The sequence below is a fragment of the Gymnogyps californianus genome, chromosome 3 (genome assembly GCF_018139145.2).
Source record: "Gymnogyps californianus isolate 813 chromosome 3, ASM1813914v2, whole genome shotgun sequence".
Classification (NCBI taxonomy): Eukaryota; Metazoa; Chordata; class Aves; order Accipitriformes; family Cathartidae; genus Gymnogyps; species Gymnogyps californianus.
Window position 1 is genome coordinate 72344885 of NC_059473.1, and position 27665 is coordinate 72372549.

Below are 27665 nucleotides of genomic sequence, written 5' to 3' on the forward strand. Positions count from 1 at the left end.
TCTGTTGGGTGATACTGCTTGTGGAAGAAGAACTCTTTTGCCCTATCTAGACTAGGAGGAAAAAATACTCATGATAAAAAAAAATCCCTTGTGAAGAAAACAATAGCACTTTTTGTGGAGGTTGCTTAGATATCTGTTGTCTAATATAACTTCTAAAAAATCCTGAGTGAAGTGATTCATGGCTTCTGTAGAACTGGAAACGTGACACATGGTCTGAACTTGATCTTACGTTACTTTCTCTCTCCTTTCAACTCCCATCAGTGTCACCAGCTTCAGTATTCCTGGTCAGGTCTCATTACTGCCCCATCTTCTCTCTCCTAATGGGGTTGAGGGAGAAGAGGAGGAAAACAAATCTGACTTGAAGTAGTCCACAGGATAGGTATGCTTTCCACATTCAGACCTTTCCATGAAACCTCTCTCGCCTCTGCCAGGTATTCAAATGATCTTACTCCTTGATGCTGAGGAGACTATGGCAGAGGTCCTCAGTACAGGATGCTCAGCTGGATTAGCGTTACATACACAGCTGCTCCAGTTTGTTACTTTTGTATTCTTTCAGTGTCAGCTCTTTAAAAAAGAGGAAAGTGTGAAAGGTTGGTTCTGGCCAGACTTCCTGTTTTATGGTCTTTGTCGTAAATTCTGATGTTACTAATGGCTTAATTCTTGTAAAACTTGGGTCTTGAGAATCATCTTTTGGCTTAAAAAGAATAATATGTGATATAAATAAGAGAAGAAACAGATCTTGATTTATACTGATGGGATTTCTGCTTTTAGAAGATCTTTATGAGATGGTGCGGTAATACTTTTGCCCTTCTTTTCTTGCTGATTTTTTTTTTTCTCCTTGTTTTCCTTTGTAAAATGAGGTCTGGGAGAGTTGCATTGTTTTTCTACATGTTAAGTAAGTGATATGATCAAACTCTTGCAGGATACAAAGATGCAGTATATATGTAGACATAATGGATGAATAGCAAAAATAGCAGGTTTTGTGTTCACCTGTGAGTTTAACATTTTAATGGAAATTAAAATTTATTTAATCCTTAATGGAAATTGGGATGGAATATTTTGGAAGGAGATGAGGAATGTGAAAAATTCAGAAGCTCTTAAATAAGTACTTCTGAAGTTTTGGAATGAAATGGGAATTTGAGAGTAGGTAGGAATATTATGGATACATATGAATATTTACTTTAGTTAGTTCTGGCAGGTAGCATAGTCTAGTAGAATTAATAAAACATGTGACTTACTGCCAAGAGTTCATGTTTATATGGCTCTGGGAGTACTATACTCCCATGGGAGTAGTATACCCTTAATTTACTGTAAAAGTTGAAGAATATTAATTAGACTGTTGCTTACACGAGTGGGTATTATTCCAGCTGTTGGGAGGTAGGTGTGGGACTTGGAGAGCATGACATGTGTGATGGACTTCTGTGTTTCAGAAGTCATATACCAGACTTAGAGAAGCATGGATTTCCGCCCCCCCACCCCCCCCGAAACGTACTGATTTGTGAGGCTGGTTAAATCACTTAGTTTATCTTTTAAATGTGCTTATGTAGACAGTTCCATTAATATGCATTATATGAGAGTTTGTATGTGCATATATATGTACAACACAGTTACCATGCTTGTTTTTCTAACATCATTAATCTTTTTGGCCTGTAATAAGTGAGAATATAAATTAAAATCTAAAAATAAAGTGCAATACAGAAAGACAGGATAAAAAAATATTGGGGGTTTCTGTTAAGAAGCTGTTCTTGCATTCAGTGTTTGTAATTATGTTATTGATACAATTCTGTTTCCACTGCTCCATCATTTCAATATTGTAATTGTACCTAATCTGCCTACAAATGCTAGCCCAAGATGCGAAAGGGAATTTAGCAGTGGTTGATTATAAAAATATTTTATGGAATATGAAGCATGGTAGTTTTGATTTATCAAAAATCATTTGTGTCAACCTCTCTTCTAAAGCTGAAGTGCATTAATAACCTTCTACCACTTGAGTGGTGATGTGAAGATCTGTATGTAGCTTCTAAAATTGCTACCCTTTGCAGAGTTTCAGATTTCATCCTGGTAGCTTGGATGTGGGCTTAATGCCATTACAGTTTGCTATGTTAGGGATTTACTGGTACTATTAGGTAACACTGGAGAACAAATTAGATACTGCATTGCGCAAAATGGCTCTCTTGTGTTTCTCTGGGGTGAAAGATGACTTCAATTATTAACATCATTAGACAAACTTAATTTTTTTTTTTTTATTTAAATACTTGCTGTAAGTAGACAATTCAGACTCTCTGAGCTAGCGGTTATGGAACTGACTTTATTTCAGAGCCAGAGAGCAGGTCCTGGTAAGCTGTTTTCTCCGGTGCCAGCTTTTATGATCTACTTTGTTCCCTGCTTGTTTTGATTGATCAAAAAGTAAGATCTGAAATTGAGTCTAGCTTTTTAAGAGTTCTTTTTTTAATTTCTGGAACATGCTGTGCTAGTAATACCACAACTGAGGTGTTTCTTAATAGGTTGGAGAGTGAAGAAGAAACAGTTTTGTATTGTTTTGCGTGGGTCAAAGCACTGCTAGTGTGCTTGGATACCATAGTGATGAGTACTATAAATATCCAAATATATGAGCCAACAACTGGAAATAAATTTATAAACACTAAATTCTTTCCATTATCAAAGGCAGCAATTGAAACATTCTCTGCTCTCCCACCTCTGGCTCTGTACTCGTAACTGTGCATATCAGAAAACAAAATGGACATATAAACTCTCTGTCTTCTAATTTTCATGGGGTGCAGAGAGAAGTGATCACCAAAGTCTGAAGAAAAATGTAATTCTGATTGTTTGTGTTCAAGCTTGTTAGTTGTTTGTAAACAGTGAACCCCTCTTCTGTTTTAATATTGTCTAGGAGTTAGTACTCAGAAGACTGGGTAGCATCACAGGTAGCAGCACTTAAAATAACTCTGCAGTTCTTCTGTCATATGATATGCTTTGTGTAAACACGAAGGCTGTGCTCAGTACTGCTGGAGATTCAGAGGGTACTCAGGGAGGTGTGTTGGCATTGAATCAGCATCCCATTTAGGTGCTAGGTAAACCATGCTGTTGGGAATTGAGATGCTAAACTGATTTTTAGAATTATGGTGATCAAACCCCAAAACTTTACGAGGGAAGGATTGTGTGTGTGTGTCGTCTTTTTGTTTTGAATGCTTTAGCATGTTTTATCTTGAATGACTACAGCAATTATCTCAAATACGCAAGTTGGAGTTTGGTTACAGTTCTGTTCTCTACAGTGGATCAAGTCTTTTAATCTGAGCATTGTAGCAAGTGTTGTGTTTCATACCAGGGCGGATGGATTTGGTGGACCAAATGGTGCCTGACATATATATATAAGTTGGCAAAGGAACTTTTGGTCTTTTGGGATGAGAAACATTCTTTTAAAGCATTTATTGTAATTAATGACTTACATTTTCTTGCTCTTATGATTTAGTGGGATTTGTCACTTTCATTTAATTAGTGTGCTAATTCATAACATTTTCTAAATCATGGTAACGTCAGGGCACTAAACTCTATATTCTCTCTGGCATAGGCAGTGAGGGGAGAAACAATAACTTTTTTAGAAATTAATTGCTAGTGAAAGAATGGAGGAGTAATAAACTGCTGTTAATGTTTTTTGTTTGGTTGGTTTGGTTTGGTGGTTTTTTTTTGGGGGGGGTGTTGTTTTTTTTTTTTTTTTTTTTAAGAAATTATTTGCAAAGCTAAGTATTGTCATTAGGAAAAGCTGGGATAAAAGACTGTACTGGGCGTTATGCATTCTCTCCTAATTTGGTATCTGTTTGTTTAAGTGTGGGTTATAGTTAAAATCCGATCTTCCAGCCAGCCTTTTCAAAGGACGCAAATGGCCTTCAATTTTCAGAATGTTTCTAAAAAAAGTGATGTACAGGTTCGGATGAATAGTATATAGCTATCATTACTTTACAGACAGACTACTAGCAGGTAAAGAAACGATGGTAATGCTTACCATCTGCATATATATTCCAGGAAAACTTCAGAGTAATATTATTCAGATGGTAACATGCATGGGGTTTTTTGGTTTGTTTTTTTTTTTTCGTTTTTTTTTTTCTTTTTTTTCTCCAGCCTTTAAAATTATCTTTTGTGGCTTCTTTGATGGTGGACATATAAGGAAGTACAGTTCCCTTTTGGAGGGGAGGCTTGTTTTTTACAGTACAGATGTCCTCCTAAGAGTATGAGATTTAGTTCTAAATATAGCCTCTGAATTAACACTGCTAATTTTACCAATGTATTATTCACATTTGCTCAAACTATCAACTGTCCTCCAAAAAAAGCAAAATTAAGTCCTCAGAGTGTGTGTGGGGAAGGTGGAGGTCTTGGAGGGAGAGTTGTTTATGAGCATTACAGAAATGTGAATCCCTCTCCTTTGTTTTATGCTGCAGAGAAATTATGTATTAGAAATGGAACAACATTCAGTTATTATCAGTCTTAGTATCATGGCTTCACAGGTGTATCTGAAAAAAGAAAATATTAGAAGCCAGAGTCAAAATAGTGAAAGCCAGATGGTGCAGGAAAAAAGGTGCAGGAAAATAGAGGGTTTTCCACATCTGTTTATTATATTGTAGTCAGTTTTGTAGGATGGAATTCAGTAACTTTTCTGTAGCTTGCTGCTGTTGCTTTCAGAAATGTTTCTGTTAGTAATAGGAGTGTCAGATTCCTTTGGCAAGTATCAAGTTTTTAGTTTCTATAAGAAAATGCTGAGAATTCCAGGTGCGTCTTCTGCCTCTTTCCCCCCAGTTTATTCCTTCTTTTTGTTCTGCTTGAATTTGCAAAGTTTAAAATATGTGCATTATACAAGCGTAGCCAGTATTGCTCAGTGTAGACAGCAGCGGGTGGAAGCAGGTAAGGTTTGTGAAGTGACATCAGGCTAGTTGTTGTAACACTTTGCCTCCTATTCTTCATTTGAAGTGTAAAAAGTGACTACTTCTGTAGGATATAGAGCTATGCTCAAATCCAATTTAAGGTTGATCCTCTGTGACTTGAGCTGGGTTCCAGATCGTGACCTACTTGTGGAGTAAGACCTAAAGTGTCCAAGAAACTTTAACGGAAGGAGAGAGTCCTGTATAGTAAATGAAGGGTAGAGTAACACAGCTAAGAATTTAAAAGTTAGAAAACAGAGAGCTAGATTTAATTCTAAAATACTGTATTTTGCTCTTTTGTGTATGTATTTTATGGGTTTTTTAATGGGTGGGTTTTTGGTGTTGTGTTTTTTGGTGGTGGTTTTTTTTTTTTTTTAAATATCTTGCTTTTTCCCAAGTCTTGGTAAGTAATTACGTAGACCAAGACTGCTAGGTCCTCAGCAGACCCAGTCCAGTTGAATGTAAGCTACTGCTAACATATTATTCTGTTACCGTTTGGGCATCATCATCTGAAGGGCAGAGACTTCCCCAGTGAGCTAAATTACTCTTGAGGCAGCAGTTGAATTTTTGAGATTCCTGGGGGTGATTTCTGGCCCTTGGAAGGGATTACTGCTTGATGCAGGCGTTTCCAAAGTGTATTAAGTAAATTGCTTGTGGTACATTAACCACTTCAAGTGGTACGTAGCAATGGCAGTGCTGTGGCAAGCTGGCTGTGTTTGGTGACCTGGCCTGACCTTTGTCTGCAGCAGAAGGAAGGAGGAAGGGGATAGACAGAGACAGTCTTGCTATGAAGCAGAGTGAAAGCTCTCAAGCAGTGTCCTCCTGCCTCGCTGGACCCATGGCAGCCTCACTGCTGTGGCTGCTTACAGCACCTGCTTCTGCCTGTGAAAGGATTTCTTTTTCCGTCTGGGTGAAAGCTCATACACGTGTGCTCTTATTGTACAGAAGCCTGTGTGATACTTGGAAGGGTCACCCATTAAAGGGTTATCAAGTACTGGAACAGGCTGCCCAGGGAAGTGGTGGAGTCACCATCCCTGGGGATATTTAAGACGTGTAGACGTGGTGCTTAGGGGCATGGTTTAGTGGTAGACTTGGCAGTGTTAGGTTAATGGTTGGACTCTATCTTAAGAGTCTTTTCCAACCTAAATGATTTTATTCTATGACTATGAGTTTGGGCTGGGGCTCCCAAAGTGAGAATGCAGAGGTAAACTGGGAGGATGACTACTGTGTGTAAAGCTCAACGGGGGAAAATCAGTAGAGGAAATAGGGTTGGAGTATGAGACTGGGAGAGAAAATGGAGATGAAGGTACGTCTCCTCTTCCACACTTGCATAGCCTGGCGTAAAGCTGAAAGCTGCTGCTCCTGTTAAAGGAGCTATTCTTGGTGGGCTGTGAACCAAGGTAGGAGATCCACTGCTTAGTGGTGAGCAGAATGGGTACCAGATGAATCTAAATAAGATACTTTTAAGCTAAAGACCATCTTAGTAGGAGCAGGGATTAAACTTTCAGTAACGGATAATGATCTCAAAAACATAGCCAGGAACTCAGTCTCCTTGGAAGTTGAAAGTGGGATTTAACCTTCTAAAGTTACCTGACATTAAATTGTAGGCTCTGTTTCTGCCTGTACTTATGAATAAAATGTAAGAAGGGATTGATACACACCTTGGTCAACAACAAAGTTTTAACTGCATGGAATGATAGTGCTCTGTGGGAACCCTCAGGTTTTCCTCTGGTCCCTTGGGTTAGAGGAAATCTCTCCTCTTAACTCTCCTTGTGTGAGTCTCTCCTCACATGCACCTCCTTTTCCCTTCATGTCCTAGGTGACATGGTTTTGCTGCTGAAAGGCATCAGCCTAGCTAATTTGGCTGCTGGTGGAAATGGCACCTGGAGTAAGTTAGAGAGTTGGGATAATACAAATAAGTTTCCTTTGGAGCCTGAGAAAGTACAACGTCTGTCTGTCTTGGTATAGGAAAGTGGAGGGGTAGGTATGTTTCTGCTACTGGATGTTCTCTTACAGAGAACAAAAATACCTGGGATTTTACCCCTCTGGAGGGCAGGGGTGGATTTCTGTTCTGATGGGCCAAGTTACTCCAATTTTTTTGGAGTCATCCCTAGCTGGGGATGAAGAAGTAACACCAGCAAGAGGGAGTATTTGGTGGCTGTTGAAGTACATGGTATTTGTGACATGGGTGTCTTGCAGATTCAGAAAGGAAGGAGGACAGATATGTTGTGACATCCATAGGATTTTTTTTTTACCTTTAGCCATTACTTCTAATTAAGGTCCTAGGGGGATATTTGATTTCTGCATGTCTTCACTGTTAAGTGCTTGTTGTTGGAAAATGGAATTGGAAGCTGTAGATGGCCTTCATAAAAAGGCAAATGCAACTTAAGATCTAGACTTTTAAAAAAACAACCAATCAACCACAAAGGAAAAAAAAATCCCTGTGGCGGTATAAGTTTTCACTCATACTTTTATTTCAGCAAAATGAAGTTGCCTCATTACGTGACTGCTGTTCTGGAATATTGCTTTATCCTCTTATCGGGGGGGGGGAATAGAACCTGTTAATCTAAAAACCGTTCTACTTAGTTATATAACTATTTCTTAAAAATAGCTCCAGATTGCTGGAGAAGAAAGATAGTATGTATGGGGTACAAAATTTGTCTTTTGTTCAGTTTCTGCTCTTTTACATAGAGCAGAATCCACATTTTATACATAATATTTTTTACTATTTTGTGGTGGCCAGTTGCATGTTACTCACATGTGCTCATACAGCAGCTTATGTAGCACAGTTCTCTATCGGATACTGTATATGTATGGCAGTAATAATAGCACCAAAGCTGAATGCTGAAGAGCTGGTAAGCAGAGAGGTACACAAAGAGAAGGCATTGAGGATGAGGTATCTCTTTGTGTGTGTGGCAGTTTCTGCTGTGGAAGTTTAACTTCGAAAATGATTTTTCAGAGCATCCCTTATTATGTTGTGTTTCTAGAAATCACAATTATATTTGACTGTGGGTGTGTGATATCCTTGGGATAAGGAGGCAAAATACATAAATCAAAAGATTTATTGTATTCTGGTAAAATAAATTCATTCTTTTAAGACATACTTCTATCTTAACATGCTCAGTTTTCTCATCTAAAGAGATTTTATGTAAGTTAGGTTAGCCTTTGTAGATTAATTTTGCAGATGGCCATTGCAAGCTTGGATCAATAGCAGTTACAAATAACTTGTTTCCAGTGACTGATACGGAGTAAAAATTTGCTCTTGGGCTTACCTGCTGTTTACTTCAGCCTCTCTGATCAGATACAGTCTGGGAAATCTTTTCTGCTTCAATTAAATACCCCATAGTATTGTACTTGCCTCATGTGCTTTTAATGAATCTGTACTTTCACATTTCTGTAACATTGGCATCTGGAATAATTGAGTACTGTAAGGAAAACAGAATAGAGTCTTGCAGTAGTTGACTCTGCTGTAATTATTTTTCTCTGCTGAATAATCTTTTCCTGTCAAACATATTTCACCTGCTGCTTTTTGAACTGCGTGCTGCTTCGTTAAAGCTGTCCTTGTTGCACAGGACTGATACCTGACCATTTTGGAGTGGCAGCATCCCACCTCTATACAGTGCTACTCTTTTTTTACAGTCTCCTGTTAAATCATCTTCTGAATATGGGCTTCATGCTAATTTGACCCAGATCTGGCTCAAGAGTAGGAAGTTATTAAATTTGTTTGTCATGTTTGTCTTTTGGAGTTGTGGATTCCCCATCTGAAAATTATTAGCCTAGATATTGCTAGGCAAATTGTCACTTCACAGAAATATTAGTAGGCAGTACTATTTTGTATTAAATCTTAAAATATCAGCAGGATGGCTGTATTTGGTGTGTATGTGATATGTTGGGGGCTTAGGGGTTTTCTTCTCTTCTTTTTTTCTCTCTGCATGTATATACCTAGTGCCCGTTAAAGCCTCAGTTTTATCACAGCAAATCCCAGGAGTTTTACTGTACCACTCATGTTTGTATTTGTTTGTGGAGTTTGTATTTGTTTTCCCTATCAAAAACTGTTGCACTGGCTTGGTATAGTCTCCCTGAAGTCAACTGTTGCAAAGCACGAAGTGTTGTTAGAAGTTTTTTGTTAAGCTTTATTTGTTGAAATACGCTGTAAAGTTTTTATTATTTGAGACTTGTGATAATTGATATTGCCAAACAGCTAGTTTAAAGGAACATTTTTTTTTAAGCAGAATGTGGATCACTTGATATCTTCTTGCACAAAAAAAATCAGCTATATATTTCAGGGGGATGTGTATTAATTTTTAATGAGGGGTGGTTTGGATGACAGGTCGTTCTGCCAAATGTCTTTTAACTTCGGTTAAGGTTGAAAACTTTAACCTCAAACCTGACTGCAATGGAACATAGGAGAAAACTAACACTTTCTACTGAGCTTGTCTCTTTCCTGCGTAGTGGTTTTTAAACTGATAATGTATGATCTTCAAAAAAGCAAATGTATAATCTCCATTGTGTGCTTCATTTTGGCACTGATTCTGGTTTGATCACCCATGTGCAGTTCTGTGGGAAGATACTCAGATTGCCTCTTGTCATCTACCTTACGTGATGGAATTAGGAATTTTGGCTCTTGAAATGGCCACTGGAATACAGAGATTGATTTGTAGTGCTGAGGTGAGATCATATGAAGATGCTGTCCTTCCATGTGGTCCACTCTATCATTTAATTGCTTGTCCTTGTTGCTGGAATCTTAACAACTTCACTAATGTGGTTTTTGCCAAGTCTGCTATCTCGGAAGGTGTGGAAACCTGATGTTGGTGTACAGTGATGACTTCTCAAGTATGGGACAGCACTTTTTAAATAAATCAAAGCTGGAGAGTGTCTGCTGTGTCCTAATGAGAGTTGGTCAAAGGGCAGACTTCTGAAAGAGTATTTGAGTACCCTAACTACTGTAACTGAATACAGTTGAAGTAGTAACTTTTACAGGGTATGTTCCTTGTTAATACTGTTTTCTGGGGAAATAGGTAAATCTGAGTGAAGCAAGGCAACCTTTTATGTGGTAAGCTGAAAACAGGACTTAAATAGTGTGAAAATAGGGAAATACGAGTAATTTTCATTATGAGTAAATACTTTTCTTTTGCTCAATGAGAAGGTATACTTTTCTCTTGTTCACTGACAGTTTCTGTGTTAAGCTTTGTTAACCAAACTTTAGAACATACTTCTTTCCCACTCCCCCTTTTTTCATATTATTTGAAAGTTGAGAGTTATCCTCACTTCTTACACTAAGTAGGATTGTTGCTACCTTATCACCTCTCTGGCAAACAAGGGAGAAGGTGAGTTTGCCAGAGGGTTGTGGAAATGGGTGAGATTTCACAAGTGGAAAAAAGGAGAGTCATTAACTGTAGAGGAGGAGGATAATGAAGATGATACCAAATGGCCAGTTCATAAGTTAGATGGGGTATGTTAGGCAAGTGTCTGTTGAAGTGTTTTCATAGGTATGTAGTATTCCTTTTGTTTGTAAGGATGTCTGACAAGCTGTTTACCATTTGCTGGAACTCAATGTTGCCTCTGCATTTCCTTCCCTGGATAAGTGTCTATGCTACCCTGGTACTTCTGTGTACAGCTTTTACTCTTTTCAGCACTGCTTTCTGCTCTGTTTACTAAAAATCCTTTAAACTCCTTTTGTAGTGTTTTTTGATTTCTGTAGGTTGTAGGAGGCCTGTGAGGCTGACCTACCATTTATTCCTTCTTCCATCTCTCTACAGTAACATTGCTCAGGGGTAGTAGCTTTACCAGTATTTCATAACACATCTTACTCTGCGATGATGCTGTTTGAAGGGAAGTAATAAAAGCAACAAAATTGCTTCAGTTTTTGAAAATTCTGTCTCAGCTGCAACCTCTTAAGTTTGCATTTGTATTATTCAGGGTTGTACTGTTCATACTCTTTGTGAATTATGTAGATTTTAAATGACTTCAGCTTTTAAAACTAGCAAGTTTTTAGGTACAACTTGCATTCTTTTGGTATGCAACACAGTAGATTACAGCAAATTCTACAGGAATTAGTTTGAAATACAGTAGAACTGACTTGGAGTTTGCTATCCACTTCTTATGTAAAACAGTTCTGATCGATACTGCCAGTACAGTAACTGGTGATGGTGGAAGCCAGTGAACTTGCTTCTTTTTTCCAAATAACATTAATTGAACTTGCTTCTGAACACCACATGACTGTTTTTACTTTGAAGGCATAGATGTGACACAGGCAATTCAGTTTACTGGCAGGAAGTATTTTAGTATTTAATATTGTCTTATTTTAAATTAGTATTAAATTATATTTTGCCTCTAGTAAGTTTTTTGTTAGTTATTCTTTTGTTTTAGTTCCTTGGTGTTCAAACACAGCACTTTATAAACAAATAATGTTTAGGAATTGTATGAGGATTTTGGGCCCACTTTCTCATACAGAACTTGTTAAATGTCTGAACAGTTCTCTCCTGTGTCTGCAGCGCTTCCTTTTCTGGTACAGCTTTCTATGATGCGTGCTTGTATGTATTTATTCTTTGGAAGAGATTTATTTGCAGACATTTCCTCCATTCATTCACCTCCTATTTTGACATAGTAAACTTGAAGTAATATGAACAGGGCTTATAAAAAGAATGGTGAAGATTGTAGACAGTAAAAAAAAAAAAAAAACCACCCCAAAACAAACCAACCAAACCCAAACTGTTCCTGTGACTGCTACTGCACCCTGAAAAGGAATGCTTTTGCTTCCAGAGGCTGATGAGTCAGACTCTTCAGGGCTTTCTGCTAGGGCTGGCCTCCTGCCTGTCCATTTTGAAATTTCTCAGTTGGCTCACCTGATTATCTATGCTGCATTAAGGCTAGTCCAATTTGTAGGTAGGTAGGGGGGAACGCATGTGTAGCGTAAATACTGCTGTCATGGCGCATCATCCCACGGTTTTTGTTTTTTGACTGACTCCCAGGAGAGTTGGACATTTTTGTTGTTGAAAGCAGCTGTTTTGGAGAAGATTTCTGGGAGGCAGCCACATGCTTGCATGGTAGAGTGAAGACTCATGGCCTCTTCAGTAAGTCGTACGCTGGAATTGCTTGTGGCTTGTTGCTGGGGTCCATGCAGTTAAGAGTTACAGAACAGTTCAGAAAAGCATTCAGAAGAACTGACATCCTATTATGAATGTAACAACTTTTGTACGCTAACCTGTGGCCAGATTCAAGACTTTCAGTTTGTATAACAGAGGCTTCACTTCCCCCGTTTATCTTCTGCTCAGTTATTAAGAATAATTCAGTTTATTTTCTTGGATTGGGGTAATCTATGTCAATGTTTTGGGGGAGTGGGAGGGGAGGGCAGGAAGAGAAGGTCAGCTGTTCTTAATACTGGTGTTTTTCTCCATGGTCAGGGCTTTCTAATTATACCCTGGATAAAATATTGAAGTCCTTCACACAAGGAAGGTTCTCGGTTTTCAATGGCATTAGATATACATGCATCCCATAAACATATGCACCATATGCATTTTGGTTTTGATTAGTATTGGGTAACTGCATTAGCTGATTGCTCTGCTGTTGTTTGATACTATCTTATTGGGAGCAGTGAAGAAATTGTGACATACAAAAGTATATCTTGTAGATGGGGGTTTTTATAGCACTAGTTTCATTTTGCAGCTAAAGAAGTTGTTCAGGGTTACAGTGAACCTTCTCTGTCTCTTGTGCGTTACGACTGACTGTTGGGCAACAGATAAGGATTCGAAGTAGCTGAATGATGGTGGTGTGTATCTGGCCTGAGAAATGGCTTCAGAGATTTTCTTCTAGTTATGATAAACATAGTTGGCACTAGTGATTTAAAAAGCATAGTACAGGAAAATGTAAAGGAGTAGGAGGCGTTCATTAACTTTATATTGGAGGGTTTCTTTCTTCTCCCCCTTCTTCAGAAGAAAGTGTCTGCTGTGCTCTTGCCCTGTGATTAGGTTTTTATTAAGACCAAAATTGATTCTGTTACATTATTTTCTATGCCAGGTATGCAGTAATGAAATAGTTCAGAAGTGTAACACAAGATAGTAAGAAAGCCATAAGAAATGCTCTTCATTTTTTATTCCATCTGCTATTATGTGGTAGAAATCTTGTAGTGTGTTTTTAAAATATAACTTTTTCAATTCTCTTATTTATGTGGTTTGGGAAGTATTGGATTAGGTATTAAAATGTCATGCCTATTAGAAAAGTGCTCTAGGGAGCTTTGTGGTGGGCCCCAAAAAAAGTTATCAGGATAATTGAAAAGCAAAGTTTGACATATAATCTTGATGCTGTTCAAAGGAAAACCAGTAGCAACTAGCTGTATTTTTTTTTTTTCTCCTGTCTCTAAGTTTTCATTAATGAGGGCAGTCTTAAGCATTGAAAGACTCTGGAGACATATAAGCCATGCTTAAGAGTGTTTGTAATCTGCAAGCAAATGCTGGAAACGCAGGAAAGAGACAAGCTCAATGAAGTGAAAACTGAGTAATGCTGAGAAGAGAGCACTTTTAATTCTGAACTAGGCATTTGCTTACCCCTGACTGTATGGAAGGGAAAAATCTGCTGCTTGGATAAAGTAGTCTTTGGCAGGATTTGCCTGCTGAAGCTTATTCCCGTGACTGCAGAAGAAGTAATGTCTTTTAAGTTCCATGGTGCTTTCTGGATTCTCTCCTATTTTCAACGAAATTTCTGAATTTCATGCTTTTTGTGTTGTGAGGAGATGTTTCAGAATGCAGACTGGCACTCTTTCCAGCTGAGCCTGCAGTCAAGGCAGACTGAAGCAATATGCTCTAAGAAGAAGTGTGAATTTTCTCATATGTTTCAGTGAGCGTTAATGGGAAGACTAATTAGGACAACTTGAAGCCAAAATTGCTGTGTTTCACTTTGAGACAAATTATCAGAGACATTCATCAGCTGTAGTTGGATGTATGTGGCATTCCAAGTTTAAATCTACTTGAAGAGTTTAGAATCAGAAGTGAGGAAAAGAAGTTTAAATCTAACTCAGGGTTTAAATTTAGAGTAGAACAAGGAAAAATAAAAATGTGTCTCAGCTGAAACCAGGACAACCACATATGAATAACTCTGTACTGTAATAAAAACAGGTGAAGGAGATCGTATACTTCTAATTATTATTGGTTTTAATTCTAGTTTGAAGACTGTGTGTAGGTGACATTATGTCAGTATTTCAGACTGAAAATGCTATATTAAATACTACTATAATTTTTTTGGTATGGAACTGTATATAACTTTTACAGATAGGATTTCTTCTCTTACCTGTCTCTTGCAGATGTGACATTTCTACTCATAGAAGTCTGCATAGCCTAAAACATAGGTCCCCACAGTCAGTTCTTTTTGAATCCTAATATACTCTCATTTTCTTTTGGATATAAAAAAGCCTGTGGCTGCTTCCTTTGCAGGACTGACTTTGTGCTGTGTCAGATTTGGCTTCTGGTGAGGTACATTAAAAAAGTTAGTTTGCTTGAATGTTACAAAGGCAGCAGCCTCTGGCTAAGGAGTACCTGTATAAGAAGAGGTGCATTTCTTTCTACTGTGTGTTTTCCTCCCTACTCTCCCTAGGAGAGTACGAGGAGAGCAGGAGTCTCTCCCTGCTCTTCTGCTGCATGCTTCCAGAAAGCAGGACTCTAACCCTGTGCTTTCCATCTCATAATATATATGTTCGAGACTCCAGCTCCATCATGTCATATACCTCTTTCACCTTCTTGTCACCGCTTTGACGTCCTCAGCCAGAGATGACTGAGTGCCTTTATTTCTATTGCACAGCAGGGCTGGAAGTTGGCAGCCCCTGCTACACAGAGTAGCAAGATGTACCTGATCTGTAGTGGCTATCTATGCAAGCATCTACTGTGCTATGAGAGAAGACAGGAAGGCAGAGTCGAGAGAAGCTGATAGTGCACCTGGCACAGGGAGATTGGTTACATGTGGTGGGCATATCACAGTTTTGGGAACTTGTAGTGTTGCATATCACTGTCTCCGCTGCTGCAATAGCTGTGGGCACAAATGTGTTTGGTCAGAAGACCGTGATTCCTTCCACTTGAAATGGGTTGTGTGGCCTTCTGTCTTCCTCTTTAACATGTCTCACCTCTTGAGCAGTATCAAGACAGAGAAAACAGCAAAGGAAAATGTTTCTCTGCAGTATAGAATTTTTAAGGAAGAAGTGCAGGGAGGAGGGAAGGTCTTTCATCTTGCATGTAAAAAACAGTACCTCACATTTATTAGCAATATGATCTATCAGGTAATAAGCTGGTAGTATTCTACTCTCCATTTCACTTTCTCTAGTGTGAGTATCCTGTGCATATTTTATGGCCATCATCAGCACCCTATGAATAACTCTTAAACTGTTGGTCCATTTCAACCAGCTCTGACAGTTTTGTCAAGTCTTAAAGATAGCTATGTTCTGTAACTACTGTGAAAGTAGGCAGCTGGGTAGAGGCCAGAGACAATGTCGTGTGAGCTTACGCATTGAAACGGGAGGGTACATGGTGGGACAGTGACTCATTAGGAGGCAGGAAGGCTTCAGCAAGAATTTCCACCTTCTTAGGAGCTCTGGCTCCTTTTGGAGCTGAAAGACAAATATGTAATAAAGAGGTATCAATCAAGGAACTGTTCATTATTTTGTGGGCTATAATGCATTTTTCTCATGAGGAGTGTGGCTGTAGGGCTGTATTTTGTGTGGTGCTGCAGGTGCAAGGAGTGAGGAAGTCTGGTCCCAAATACGGAGGTGTATTCAAGTTGGGGGTAAGGATATCTTTATTTGGATACGTAGAAAAAGAAGTGCTGCCATTGTTAAAAGTTGTTGCACCACTGGAAGCTCTCTTCTTTTTCCTGTCTGTGGCATGGTATATTGAGTCAAATACATCATCTGAAAGTGTGCCCAATTAATGTGTTCTAGCTTTCACCCGATCACATTAACCTAGTGTAGCCATCAAACTGGGTATGCCAGTTGTACTTCCAGAGCAATTTTTTTTTTTCTTTGTCCCACTATGAACTCTTGTACCAGCTGACAAATCCCAAAGAAATAACTTCTCTCTGGGTTAGGATGTGAGAAATAAGAAGAGTGTATCTGTCTTGCTCTTGGCAAAAAGGACCCCAAAAGAATCTTTTAATTAGAGCAATTTTATTCTGTCTGTCCGCCATGAACATAACGAGCAATATGAGCTTGCTAAGGTGCAGCCATGTGACTTGGTGGGAGCTGATCCTCTGACGAGAGGATTAGGTGTTTATTTCTGTTTGTCCACAGCCTGTGATGCTAAGCACATGTCGCTGAGTGTGTGAGAGCTCTCAGCCAGTCCCCAGTAACCTCTCCTTTACCTCTCTCATCTTTGCTCTTCCGTCCCCTTCTGAATATCACCTCACTGATTTCTCTGTTCTTGATATTTCAGCTTGGGATAAATTTAATAAATTATGCTACACACAGTTTCTCTGTGGTATTGTATTTGGGTCTGTAAATAACACAAAACCTAAATGGAACATGAAATTTTTCAGAATCTTGTTTTTTAGCAAATCACCTGGGGAAGTGTTGTGGTTTAACCCCAGCCAGCAACTAAGCACCACACAGCTGCTCACTCACCCCCCACCCCCCTCGTGGGATGGGGGAGAGAATTGGAAGTGTAAAAGTGAGAAAACTTGTGGGTTGAGATAAAGACATTTTAATAATTGAAAATAAAATACTAATAATAACGATAAAAAATTGTAAGGAAAAAGAAAATAACAGAGAGAAATAAAAACCAAGAAAGACAAGTGATGCAAATGAAAACATTTGCTCGCCACCAACTGACCGATACCCAGCCAGTCCCCGAGCAGCGGCCCCCCGGCCAACCTTCCCCCTGGTGTTATCGCTGAGCGTGACATCATATGGTGTGGAATATCCCTTTGGTCAGTTGGGGTCAGCTGTCCCAGCTGTGTCCCCTCCCAACTTCTTGTGCACCCCCAGCCTACTCGCTGGTGGGGTGGTGTGAGAGGCAGAAAAGGCCTTGACTGTGTGTAAGCACTGCTCAGCAATAACTAAAACATCCCTGAATTATCAACACTGTTTCCAGCGCAAATCTAAAACATAGCCCCATATTAGCTACTATGAAGGAGATTTACTCTATCCCAGCCAAAACCAGCACAGGAAGCATGGTTTGAAATCAGTGAGATCCAAAAGGGCTGAATAGTTCTGTCCAAGAGGCCATCATTAAACTGGCTTGTCTCCAGCACTGTCATTTTACTAAGGGCATTTAGTGAATTGTTTTGCCTTTAGAAAAAGAGGAACCAGTCCTGGGGCTCCTGAATTGTGATACCTCTACTATTTGTAATACAGAAGCTACTTAATATTATGTGGGGTGGGGGAGAAATCCATCTTGCCACCTTAAAGCTGGGGAATGAATGCTGCCTTCTGCTCCCAGCCTGAGAACTGTATCTGGAGCTGCTGTTGCCACCGCTTAGTACAGTTCTCTTCTTGTAATGATGGCACCTGAGCAAAATAAATTTGAAAATCTCCCACTTTAATAGGTTTCCATTCTCATATTCTTGAATGGTTTAGAAGACACTGTTTTGTCAAGAAACCTGTTTCCTTCTATTTTTGCATTTCACCTTGAATTTGATGTTTTGTCCTCTGGGCACTGATGTTAATGAGTTCTGTATTGTACTTATTTACGTGATAAATTTCTCTTCCCAGATCATTCAACTTCAAGTGGTACATCCTCGTTTAAGCCCAGCCGATCACTGGTTTCTATTCCCACTGCCCATGTGATGCCGTCTAATGCCAGCTCTTCACTTTCCAAACACAGGGAAGCTTCCAAGTCTGATGGCTCAAAATGGAGTACAAGCTTTGTACGGTCAGGAGGAGGCAGAAATCAGGGTGCCCTGGACAATTCTCTTGACATGAAAGATGCAAGACCTGTAAGAAAATGGTCCTCCTTGTCTAAACTCAGCTCACCAAATACCTTCAGCCAAGATGGCAGTAGTCATTCAGTGGAGTCCAGGGCTAGTACAGATAAAGCTGCATCACCACAATTAAGGACAAATGGGCCAAGTTGTTTGCATGATAGCATGGAGTTGCTAAAAATTGATGACAAAGAAATGGGGAAAAAACGATGTTCTCTACTGGACTGCAAATACAAATTTGAAACGTGCAGCAAAGATGATTTTGTTTCAGATTCCTCAAGTAGGAGACATGCCTTAGACTTGACCTACAGTGCCTTACCTGAAAGCAAACCTACGGCAGCCAGTTGTGAAGCTTTCGGACAGAGATACGCAACTCTAGGACAACAGGCTGTGAGTGGAGCTCCCATACAGCCAGCAGTGAGGACTCAAATGTGGCTTAAAGAACAGTTACGTGCAAATCCCCTGGACTGCAGGACTGCTGAGGAGCCCTACTGCGTAGCTGCATGGCACGTGCAGCAGCTTGAAGATTTTAGAACAGGAGGTGAACAGCCTGTGCAGGTAAGGCTAAAGCTTGGTGTTTGCTGCCATCGTGTGGCATCATGTGTTATACCTGAGGTATAACATCAGGCAGTTTTTAATAAAGTAGGAAAGGGAACAGGTCCTCTTAACCAGGAGATGATGTTTTTAAACTTTGATTGAGGATGCTGCTGCTTGTTTCTCAGTATTACCCGAGTGCCAACAGGTTTTTTTTCTCGCATCTGCTTACACTTTACTCTGATTCATCGTGCCTGTCTGCACGAGACTAGCATCTCTTTTTCCGAAGCTGGACACAGTAAGAGGTTCATCAAATAACATTTTCAGTAGTTCTTAAGAGAGTCTTTGGTCACAGTGTCGTGGAGGAAATGTGAATGTATTTTGATCTGAACAGGTTTACAAAGAGGCTGCATTTATGCATTCAGCAAAATAAGAATGACTCCTGTGTACTGCAAGGATGAATATTCAGTATCGTTATGCCTAGCACTTAAACTGAATTCAGTTTGATATTACTGCTCACTTTTTAACTAATTAGAATCAAATAATAGTAGTCAACGATTCTGGATTATTTAAATAAAATAATATGTGGTTTTTATGTGTCATACCTGAAGTATTTTCATATAGAAAACATCAAGCATGTGGTTTTAAGAGACACATAACACTTTCTAACATCACAATTCAGAATCTTTGTTTCCATCTCCTCCCCTAATGGGAAAAGACAACTTGTGAAGGAAGGCAGTATTTAAAATCTAAATGTTCAGGTTTACCTGTGTAGGTAAACTTGGCTTGCCAAAAAAATCCCAAGCAGATTACAATATGTACATTTTCCTGGAAGGCATCTTAAGGTTAGGCTGGGATATTATCTGAGCAGAGAAAATCTAGCTGTGTGTGCAAATTACCTGCTTTTTCCAGCCTGAAGATGTATTAACTAATTTACAAAGAGTTGTGCTCAAATTTTATTGTTTCTTCCGTTGTATATGGAAGGAAAGACTGACAAATTTAGAGGTTCTCAAGATCCAATTTTGCTCTTAATGGTGATCTGTATTTGTATTTTTTTTTTTTTTAAAACTTAAAAAAACTAAAGCCAATTAATATGGCCAACTAATAGTAATCCTTAAGGGTGTCTAAAAACCTGACATTGTTCCAGGTAGGCACCCTTTACATTATCCTTAGTACTACAGAAACCCTTATCTTCCTCTAAGGTTTTTGAAGATTTCTATGTTGAGAAATTACCCAGGTAGAGAGCTGAGGCTGGTGGGGTCCTCTCGGAGCCAAACTGACAGAAACTGGCTCACTGCTGAGGCTGAGTTGGGGGCACTGCCAGCTGGGCTCCTGGCAGCTGGCAGCTACTGGTGGTGTCGAGGAGCACATGAGGGGTTTGGGAAGCAACAGCAGGGTACTGTGGAGGAGCTTAGGCCATCCATTCATTCAAGTCTTCCTGAACATCTGTGAGACATGTAGCTGGCTGTAGCCGTCAGCAGTGCTGTCTGGGACGTTTGCGTGCAGATTACTGTGCCTGGTGGTTCTCCTTTTGTATTTAAATACATATTCAGAGTAAGCTTTATTTACTTCTTTCCTTCATTTAGCTATATGTCTCTTCATCATCTTTTATGTACCTTTCACAACACTTTGTTTAGCGTGGATGTTTTAGAAACTTATTTTTGTTTGGGTCAAAACAACACCCAGCTTTTGTTTTTCACATCTCACAAGTGCTTTCTGACTCTGATTGTGATTAAATACAGTGTCTCCTTTTTGTATGAAGGCAAAGTTTCATGTCTGAAACAGATGGTTATTCAAAAACTTCCCTTCATGCAGGCATTGATGCCGAGCTGTGTTTCGAGGACAGAGCCAACAGGGGGAGCACAAGCATTAGTTATCTTCTTGGCTGAATTCATAAAATGGTGCTGCACATTTTCAGGTTTTTGAGATTGTAAGATTATAGCATGAAGTTTTGCCTAAAACTGTTTGTTTTTTCTTCTGTTATTTTTATATCTGTATCAGTATTGATATATATGTTATAGGATCCATCTAGCCCCTGGCTTAGGAAGCAATGATCCTATCTGGCTGTCTGGTTAGTCCTGGAAAACAGGGGGAATCTTTGAAGCTGTGACCTTTGCTCTGCTTACCCTGACTTCCCGCTTGATTGGGGGGGTGGGGGGCACAGGGAGTCTGACAGTAATTAAGGGCAAAAGGGGTGCAGAGGAGGTTCCTGGTGGACTTAGCAAGCACTTTCACTGGTATGATTTGGAGTTGTGTTGATGGGCCTTGAAATGCGATCTGTTACATTTCCTCAAGTGAGAAGATGTGGTTGTGAAATAGGACCCAGAGAAACAGAAAGTTAAAGCGTGTGCAAGAGCGGTGACCCTTTGGGCTCTAACAGGCATCCTCTGCTGGCCCTCCCTGCCTGCCCTGTCTTTCTGCCCAGAGGTTACAGCTGTAAGGAGGAGGGATGCCAGAAGAGATGAAGAAAGGAGAATGGTTCTTCCTGTCTTGACACATATTTTTTAAAGAAACCTCAGCATAATTGTGCTATGGGGTTTTTTTTCAAAGATCACCATATGTGCACCTGGGAACTGATATGCTATTATTTCTGAGAAACCAAGAAAACTTTAATCCTAAGTGGAATATATACCTAGGAAAGAGAGAGAGAGCAGAAAGCATAAGATTTTGCTAGAAGCAGCTGATGACTTATAAAATGGGAAAAAGCCACACCTCTATAGAAACGTCTTTATTTTTCTTTTCCTCTTAGTGAGGATTATTTTTGCTATCTTGCTTTTCATAAGTATGTATGCCGATGGAAATGCAATGGCTTTTACAGAACTGAAAAAATCACAGTTTATTGTCATTTTACTTTAAAACTACCATTGCCGTGACCAGAAAACAAAATGAACTTTGCTTTTAATTGACAATCTAGAGCAGCTTTGTGTATCTTTAAGGTAGGCTGGTGGAAGGAGAGACTGTAGAGGGCAACCGTCACTAATGAAGTAAGAATAGACTGCAACAATTTTCTGAGTTGATTTTGAGGACTGATGGTTCAGGAACAGCTGTTGGACTTCATAGTACAGTCTACAAATACATTTTTATGCCCTCACAGACTAGTGTAGACAGTTTACCCCACAAAACTCTGAATTAGAGTTTATTTTTATAAAATCAGACAAGCTTTGAATTTAATTTTACTATAAAGGATAATGTATTACAGCCCTTAAAAGCTGTTCTAAGGTTAATTACTCTCAAAATTAAGATTTTCTGCTTCCTTAATAGTCTGAATTTGACTGAACTCAGCATCTATGTGTTGGTTTTTTTGTTACACTTTGCTCCACAAATTAAAAAGTCTATAATGTGGCTTTTCCCTTCCAATTGTAAACCATGATTTTTAAAATAAAATATTTACTGTGTGTTATAAGGGAAGCTCAGAGTGTTGGGTAGAAGACCTATAGCTACATTGAGATTCTCTTTCAGGACATGGTCAGGTCAGGTTTGCAACTGCAGAAAAGATGCTGCGGATCAAGAGAGTGCCTCTTCAGAGAAGGTGCGTCGTTCAGCTGTGTACGTTTCGGAAATAAATCTCCAAGGAGGATCTACTCTATGGTTATTGTGTAACATCATGGAGTTGTATGTGAAAATTCTTTTCTCTAGCTAATGTGTACTATTTAATGTATGCTTTTTGAAGATAAATATTCTACGTGTTTCCAAGGAACAGATTTTAACAGTACTTCAATGAAAATAATTTCCATGCAGAATTTGTATTTTACCATACACTTAATTATTTTCAATGTACAGCTGACCTTTCAGCAGACATGACCATTGTAATACCTTGGGTTTTTTAACCCTCAGAGTAAGGAAATGGGTGATTAGGCCTGTGTTAAGGGAACAAATGCTTATAATAATGACAGCAGTTCCCATTTACTGGACTGGGAGGCCATACAAATCTGGATAAAAAGGCTGTATGTTTTCATGTAAAGGCATTTCTTAAAGCCTGATCCTATTATTTATCTTATTATCTGAGTGCATCTAGGTACATACTGTGTGCTAGTCCAGAAATTGGGTTTAAAATTAAAGCATGCCTTTAAAATTGTGGGAGATGATACAATAAGAAGGAAGGTTTCAGAAGGTAACATATCTACTTATTAGCTCTGTACAATGTTGTAGGCATCACAGGATGAATCTGTGTTTTTTCCAGTGTACGGGACATCTGTATGATTTCTTCATGGTGTGCTAACTTGTGTCAGAATATAGCAGAGGTAATAGATGGAAATTGCTTAAGTGCATCTTTTTACTTTAATGTATCTGGTTTAATGAGGAAAACACTGCCTTTTTCATACTATGTATGTAAAAGTTACTGGAAATTAAATTTTAATGCATTGAGAAATAGAGATACTACAACATTCTTCATTTCAAAGCAGAGAAGGAAGAAAGTAAACTGCATGCATACCTAAACATTGGTAAACAAAAGCTGTAAAACTTTAATTGAAAGAACAAGTTACAACGTTCTTCAAATAATATTGTTGCCACAGAAAACTTTATTCTTAAATGTCAACTCAAAGCTACTTTTTCTTATGATCCTGGCAGATCAGAAAACTAAAAAGGATTAATATCAACATTTTTCCTGGATCACATTTTGATGAAACCATACTTTTCAGCAAGATAAAACTTTTTAAAATGAAGAATTATCACCTTTAGTTAGTAGAGTGAACTCCTTCACTGTGAGCCACAATTCAGCTTTTATGTTCTGTTCCTTTTGCTGTGAAGTTGGTAGTCCAACAACTGGGATTCCGTTCGTTGTAGTGCATATGTGGGCTCAGTCTGGAGTAGGGCTCAGTCTAGAGTAAGCGCTAGCAGACGATGGGAAACCAAACTTGGACCATGCTTGATTGCAAAAAGAGACTTGGCATTGGTTAACTGATAACTTTGCCAATTTTATATGTCACATCAGGAAAATGCATGTTTCGGTTTCAGTAGCGTATTTCAACATTTGTTGAAGATTCTGTAGTTTTCATTGCTGGCTGAGAGGAGGCTGCTGGGGTTGTTTCTTGGGGTTGTTTCTACATGCTAATGGCAGCGTTTGTCATAGACTTCCTTTGTATGTAACTTTGGATCTGGAAGTATGTGATTGTTGGTGGCAGTAGACTCCTCTTTCTCCTCTTAGTAAAAAGCAATGTGCGATTTTCATTTTTTGTCAGGGCTAACTCATTTATTGAATTTTAGCTATTAAACTGTCACAGTGGTTTTCCTAAGATAGGGAAACTTTTGAATATACAGAAGAGCATATAGACAGTAAGGTTTGTACAGTCTCGAGCGGTGTATCAGTGAATAGCCATTTTGTTGGGAAAACCATTTTTATTCCTCTTTAGACTAGAGTGGGCTTCATATCCTTTTCTGTGGTTTTGGTGTGCTTCGAGCCATCTATGTCAAACATCAGCAGAAATCCTCCTAAATCATACATAACTACATAACTGTTAGAACATATATCCTTTGTATATAAATTTATAGATATTTTTAAAGAAGGAGGATAGTTCAAGATTATCAAAATAAGCGATAAAGTGCTTACACATGTAGCTGTGCAAAGTTTTCTGCTTTAAATGCAAACAGGCAGGAACTGATATTACTATATCAACATAAAAAAGCCATAGATACGTAGTTTGCAGAAGCTATTTTAAATGTTTATTGCACATATTTCAGAGCAGATGAGCGAAAAGCTTTCATTTTAACTACCCGTGCTGCCATAGCTAATGCTGCCTAAGCTTTGGAGCAGGTAGCATAGCATGCAACGTGGATGCTTATTAACGGTAGGACTCGCGTAAACTTTCTCTTTCTCTAGGCATACTGCCTTTTCCTGTGAAAAGTCTTTTTGTAGGTCCAATTTAGATGGGTCTGTTCCAGATAACTGAACCACTCCACAACAACAGTAATCATCTGGAAATCCTGAGTGTGAACATGAGTAGATCGGCTCTGTAATATACTCAGCACTTGTGCGAAGTGCTGGATCAACAGTATATGTGCCAAACCAGGGATGTGCTGTTGGCAATAGGAAGCTGGAAGCTGGGGCTTCCCCACCCAATGAGCAACATCTGCCTCTTTTGCATGTGTGCAAAAGACTGTTAACATGCATATGTATGGCATTAAGTCTACTGTACAATGCATATGTGTTGGTGCACTTTATTCCCACGAGAGATGCTAAGAGTAACCTGTGTGGCCCCAATGTAATCTATGAAATCTACTTCTGGCCACCTTCTTTCCCAGCATATCTCAGGTATGTAGAGCTACCTTCTGGGCAAATAATTCCAGCAGAAGAGAGCTCTTCTTGGACACTGTCCTTCCCAGGGACCTGTGGGGAAAGTACATCATCCTGTAAAGGGCCATAGAAGAAGGTCCTGTAAGAAGCTTGAGTTGCATGCTTAAAGTGAGGACAAGCTATGGACTGGATGATTGCACTGGCAGGTAACAAGTGGTATGTCAAATACGGTTTGAGGGCTCCCACGCTGCACACTTGACCGGTGCATAAGTGGTAAATCTGGCTTATTGAGGCTGTAGCACACTTCTTGTGTTTGTGCAGATGCACCTACTGCTCGTGTACATGTCAGTGTTAAGGGCTTCCTAGGCAGAGTTATGATAATCCTTATTAATGGTCATTCGTTTTTCAGTTGTTTTGACAGCTGCTTCTTTTGATACTGCTGGATAACACTAACGGCTTCTGGCTTTTAAGGTGTTGCTGTGAACCATAGGTGGTCAAAAAAGGTATAACTAATAATTATGTTTTCATATTTAAAATTAGCTTATCCCCATCTCAGCTGCTGCAAGCTGCTTTTCATGGATATTCTTGTTTCCATCTACAGCATCTGTGCTTTTGCTCTCCACAGGTAATTTGATACGTGCTGTCAACCCAATGTAGGTGTTTTGTTCTGCCTTCCTGCTGTATCTGTGTCATCTCCCATGAAGTACATGTTCTACGGAAATCCCATTTTAAAAATCTGATTTCTGCTGTCCGCTGTTGCAGAAATGATGTTCCTTGAAGGCTGCAGATCTTTTGTAGATCTTTAAATACAAGTCAGCTGTAGGAGTGAGAAAACTACAGTAACTGCTGACGCATACTTGGATTTCTTCATGTACTCAGCAAGGCTCTAGATGCTTTCTTTACTCAATGGCAGGTAGATAATTGTGCACAGCTTTTAGGATTGCTTTCTGATAAAATAGGTGTGTGAACACTTTCTCTAACTGTCAGATATTTCAGTCTCTGCAGTCTTTGCATATTCAGATAGGTTGAAGTGTCTACGTTATCATTGCAAGACCCGCAAAACAAGATTTGAGCAGGAAGCAGAGCCTCACAGAGGTTCACATCAGCTTCACAAGGATAAATGCGAGCACCAGAACCAAGACAATAAGCAGAAAATTGAGGAGCAGGTTGAGACCTCTGTTGTTAGAAAGATCCATAATGTGCATCAGTCTGCCCTCTTGTGCTTGCAGCAGACTCTTGATTGTAGCTTTGGGTTGCTCCTTCAGTAGTAAGCAATGTAGATTCACATGGATTTCATTGTGTCCTCGGCTGTCTACCTGTTTTTAGTTTCTGTCACTTAAGAAAAAAAAATGTTTGTTTACAATAACTAGATTCCCCCCCGCAAAGGCATGTGGATGCTCCTACAAGCCTTTTTTCCCAAATACCTTAAAAATAAAAAAAAAAAATTAAAGTTAATGATAGCTTTCATTTCACTACTGAAGAACTTCTGAAAAACTAATTAATGGAGAAAGGACTTGAATTTTATACAGTTTGGCTCTTTATTTTTTTAATGTGTATGGTACTTTTCAGGCCCATTTGATTTTCAAAAGAATGGCTGTTCTCAAGACTTACTCTGTTTCAGCAATAGACTGTTGAAAATTTACTTTTAAAAGATCTCTGTAGGTGCAAAAAAAAAAAAAAAGAGAAAGCTTTCTCATCTGGGCAAAACATATCTCTGTTAATAGGAGTATTTCCTACCCTTCTAGGGTTTGGCATTGTGCAGTGCAGTAGGTAGCGTTTTGCAGGCAGTGTGCAGTGTAGGATTCATTGCATCTTTGCAAATGCCTTATTAAGAATCTAGATTGGGCTGGCAGAGGATGCATCCTTAGTGCTTTTAATAGCACATACGCAATAGCTTATTTTAAGATAGTATTAATAACTTAGCAATTGTGTTTTATATGTAGAAATATATATAAATATGACAGAAACAAATAGGACCACTCAGCCCTAACAGTGAAATGTTGCCAAAACTTCCTTTTAATAACCAGCTAAGTTTTTAGGGAAGATCACAAGAGGGCAGTGTTTTATAGTTTTATATTTTATCAAAAAATGGAACTTTTGGCATTCTTTTATCTTAATATTTTTTTTTAACGGACTTATAAAGCAATCAGTTTGACTAAACTAACTGTTAGATATTACAATAAATATAGGGTCTTTTTAAAATAATTTAAATTGCCAGGGTTCTTACTGAGATGAGCATCAGTTTTTAAAGGAATCCTTATAAGTATGTTGTTCTGTTTTTAATCCTTGCAATGAACAAGAGGTGTTCACTCATCTCGTTCCATAACCAAAACAGATGTTTCCCCCCTCCCCCAGTTTTTAGCATCTAGGTCAAAGCTAAAAGGATTACATTTGTTATTAAATAAGAGATCTGTGGATCCTGTAGACCTTCACAAATATTTTCTAATTGTATTCTGACAGACACTATTAATAGCCATAAAAATACAAGTATCTGATCTGTAATCTATAGTATATTAGTATGCTTCCAGATGTGAACAAGAATACTCTCTAAATGAATGTGTTCATTACTTTGCTCTAATTTTGGCAGAGAGCATATAGGTAAAGTGAGTGTGTATGTCTGACATGAATATTGTTCTGTGTGTAGTTGTAGCAAAACTTACGTAGAAGTTCTTTATGCCAGAGGGGGAGAGGGAGGGGCAAATATTTTGTGCATGTTTTGTGAAAAATTTTGTTTAAGCTTATTTTACCTTATCTTTCCACTGAGTAGTTCAGTTCTGCTAGGAAGGGCAGTTGTTGCTAAATTGATGAAGAAAAGTTAATAAAGAAATGCAAGTACCTGCTGCCCTCTAAAGTGCCTTACTGACTAGTCTTGATCAGAGCAAAATTTCAATTCTGAAATGGGTCATGTCTTCACCTAGAGAAAAATGAGTAGATATATTAATTTTTGCTGAAGAGCTGGCTGAGGGGAGACATCTTTGAAACCAGCATATTCTTGTTGCTGGTTCAGCTCTTTCCCAGTGTAAAATTGCCATGGAGGTTTGTCATTTGTTGTTGTTTTTGGTTTGGTTTGGTTTGGTTTGGGGGAGGAAAAGTAA

The 27665-nt window shown here is 38.9% G+C and overlaps 1 protein-coding gene across 1 annotated transcript in view; it reads left to right on the forward strand.

Annotated features, from left to right (window-relative positions):
• CEP85L (centrosomal protein 85 like) overlaps positions 1-27665 on the forward strand; it is a 121343-nt gene that overhangs the window by 32698 nt on the left and 60980 nt on the right. Inside the window, exon 3 of the mRNA XM_050895032.1 lies at positions 17596-18362. Within this exon, the coding sequence (XP_050750989.1) occupies positions 17596-18362 (767 nt within the window). The remainder of the gene's footprint in view (positions 1-17595; positions 18363-27665) is intronic.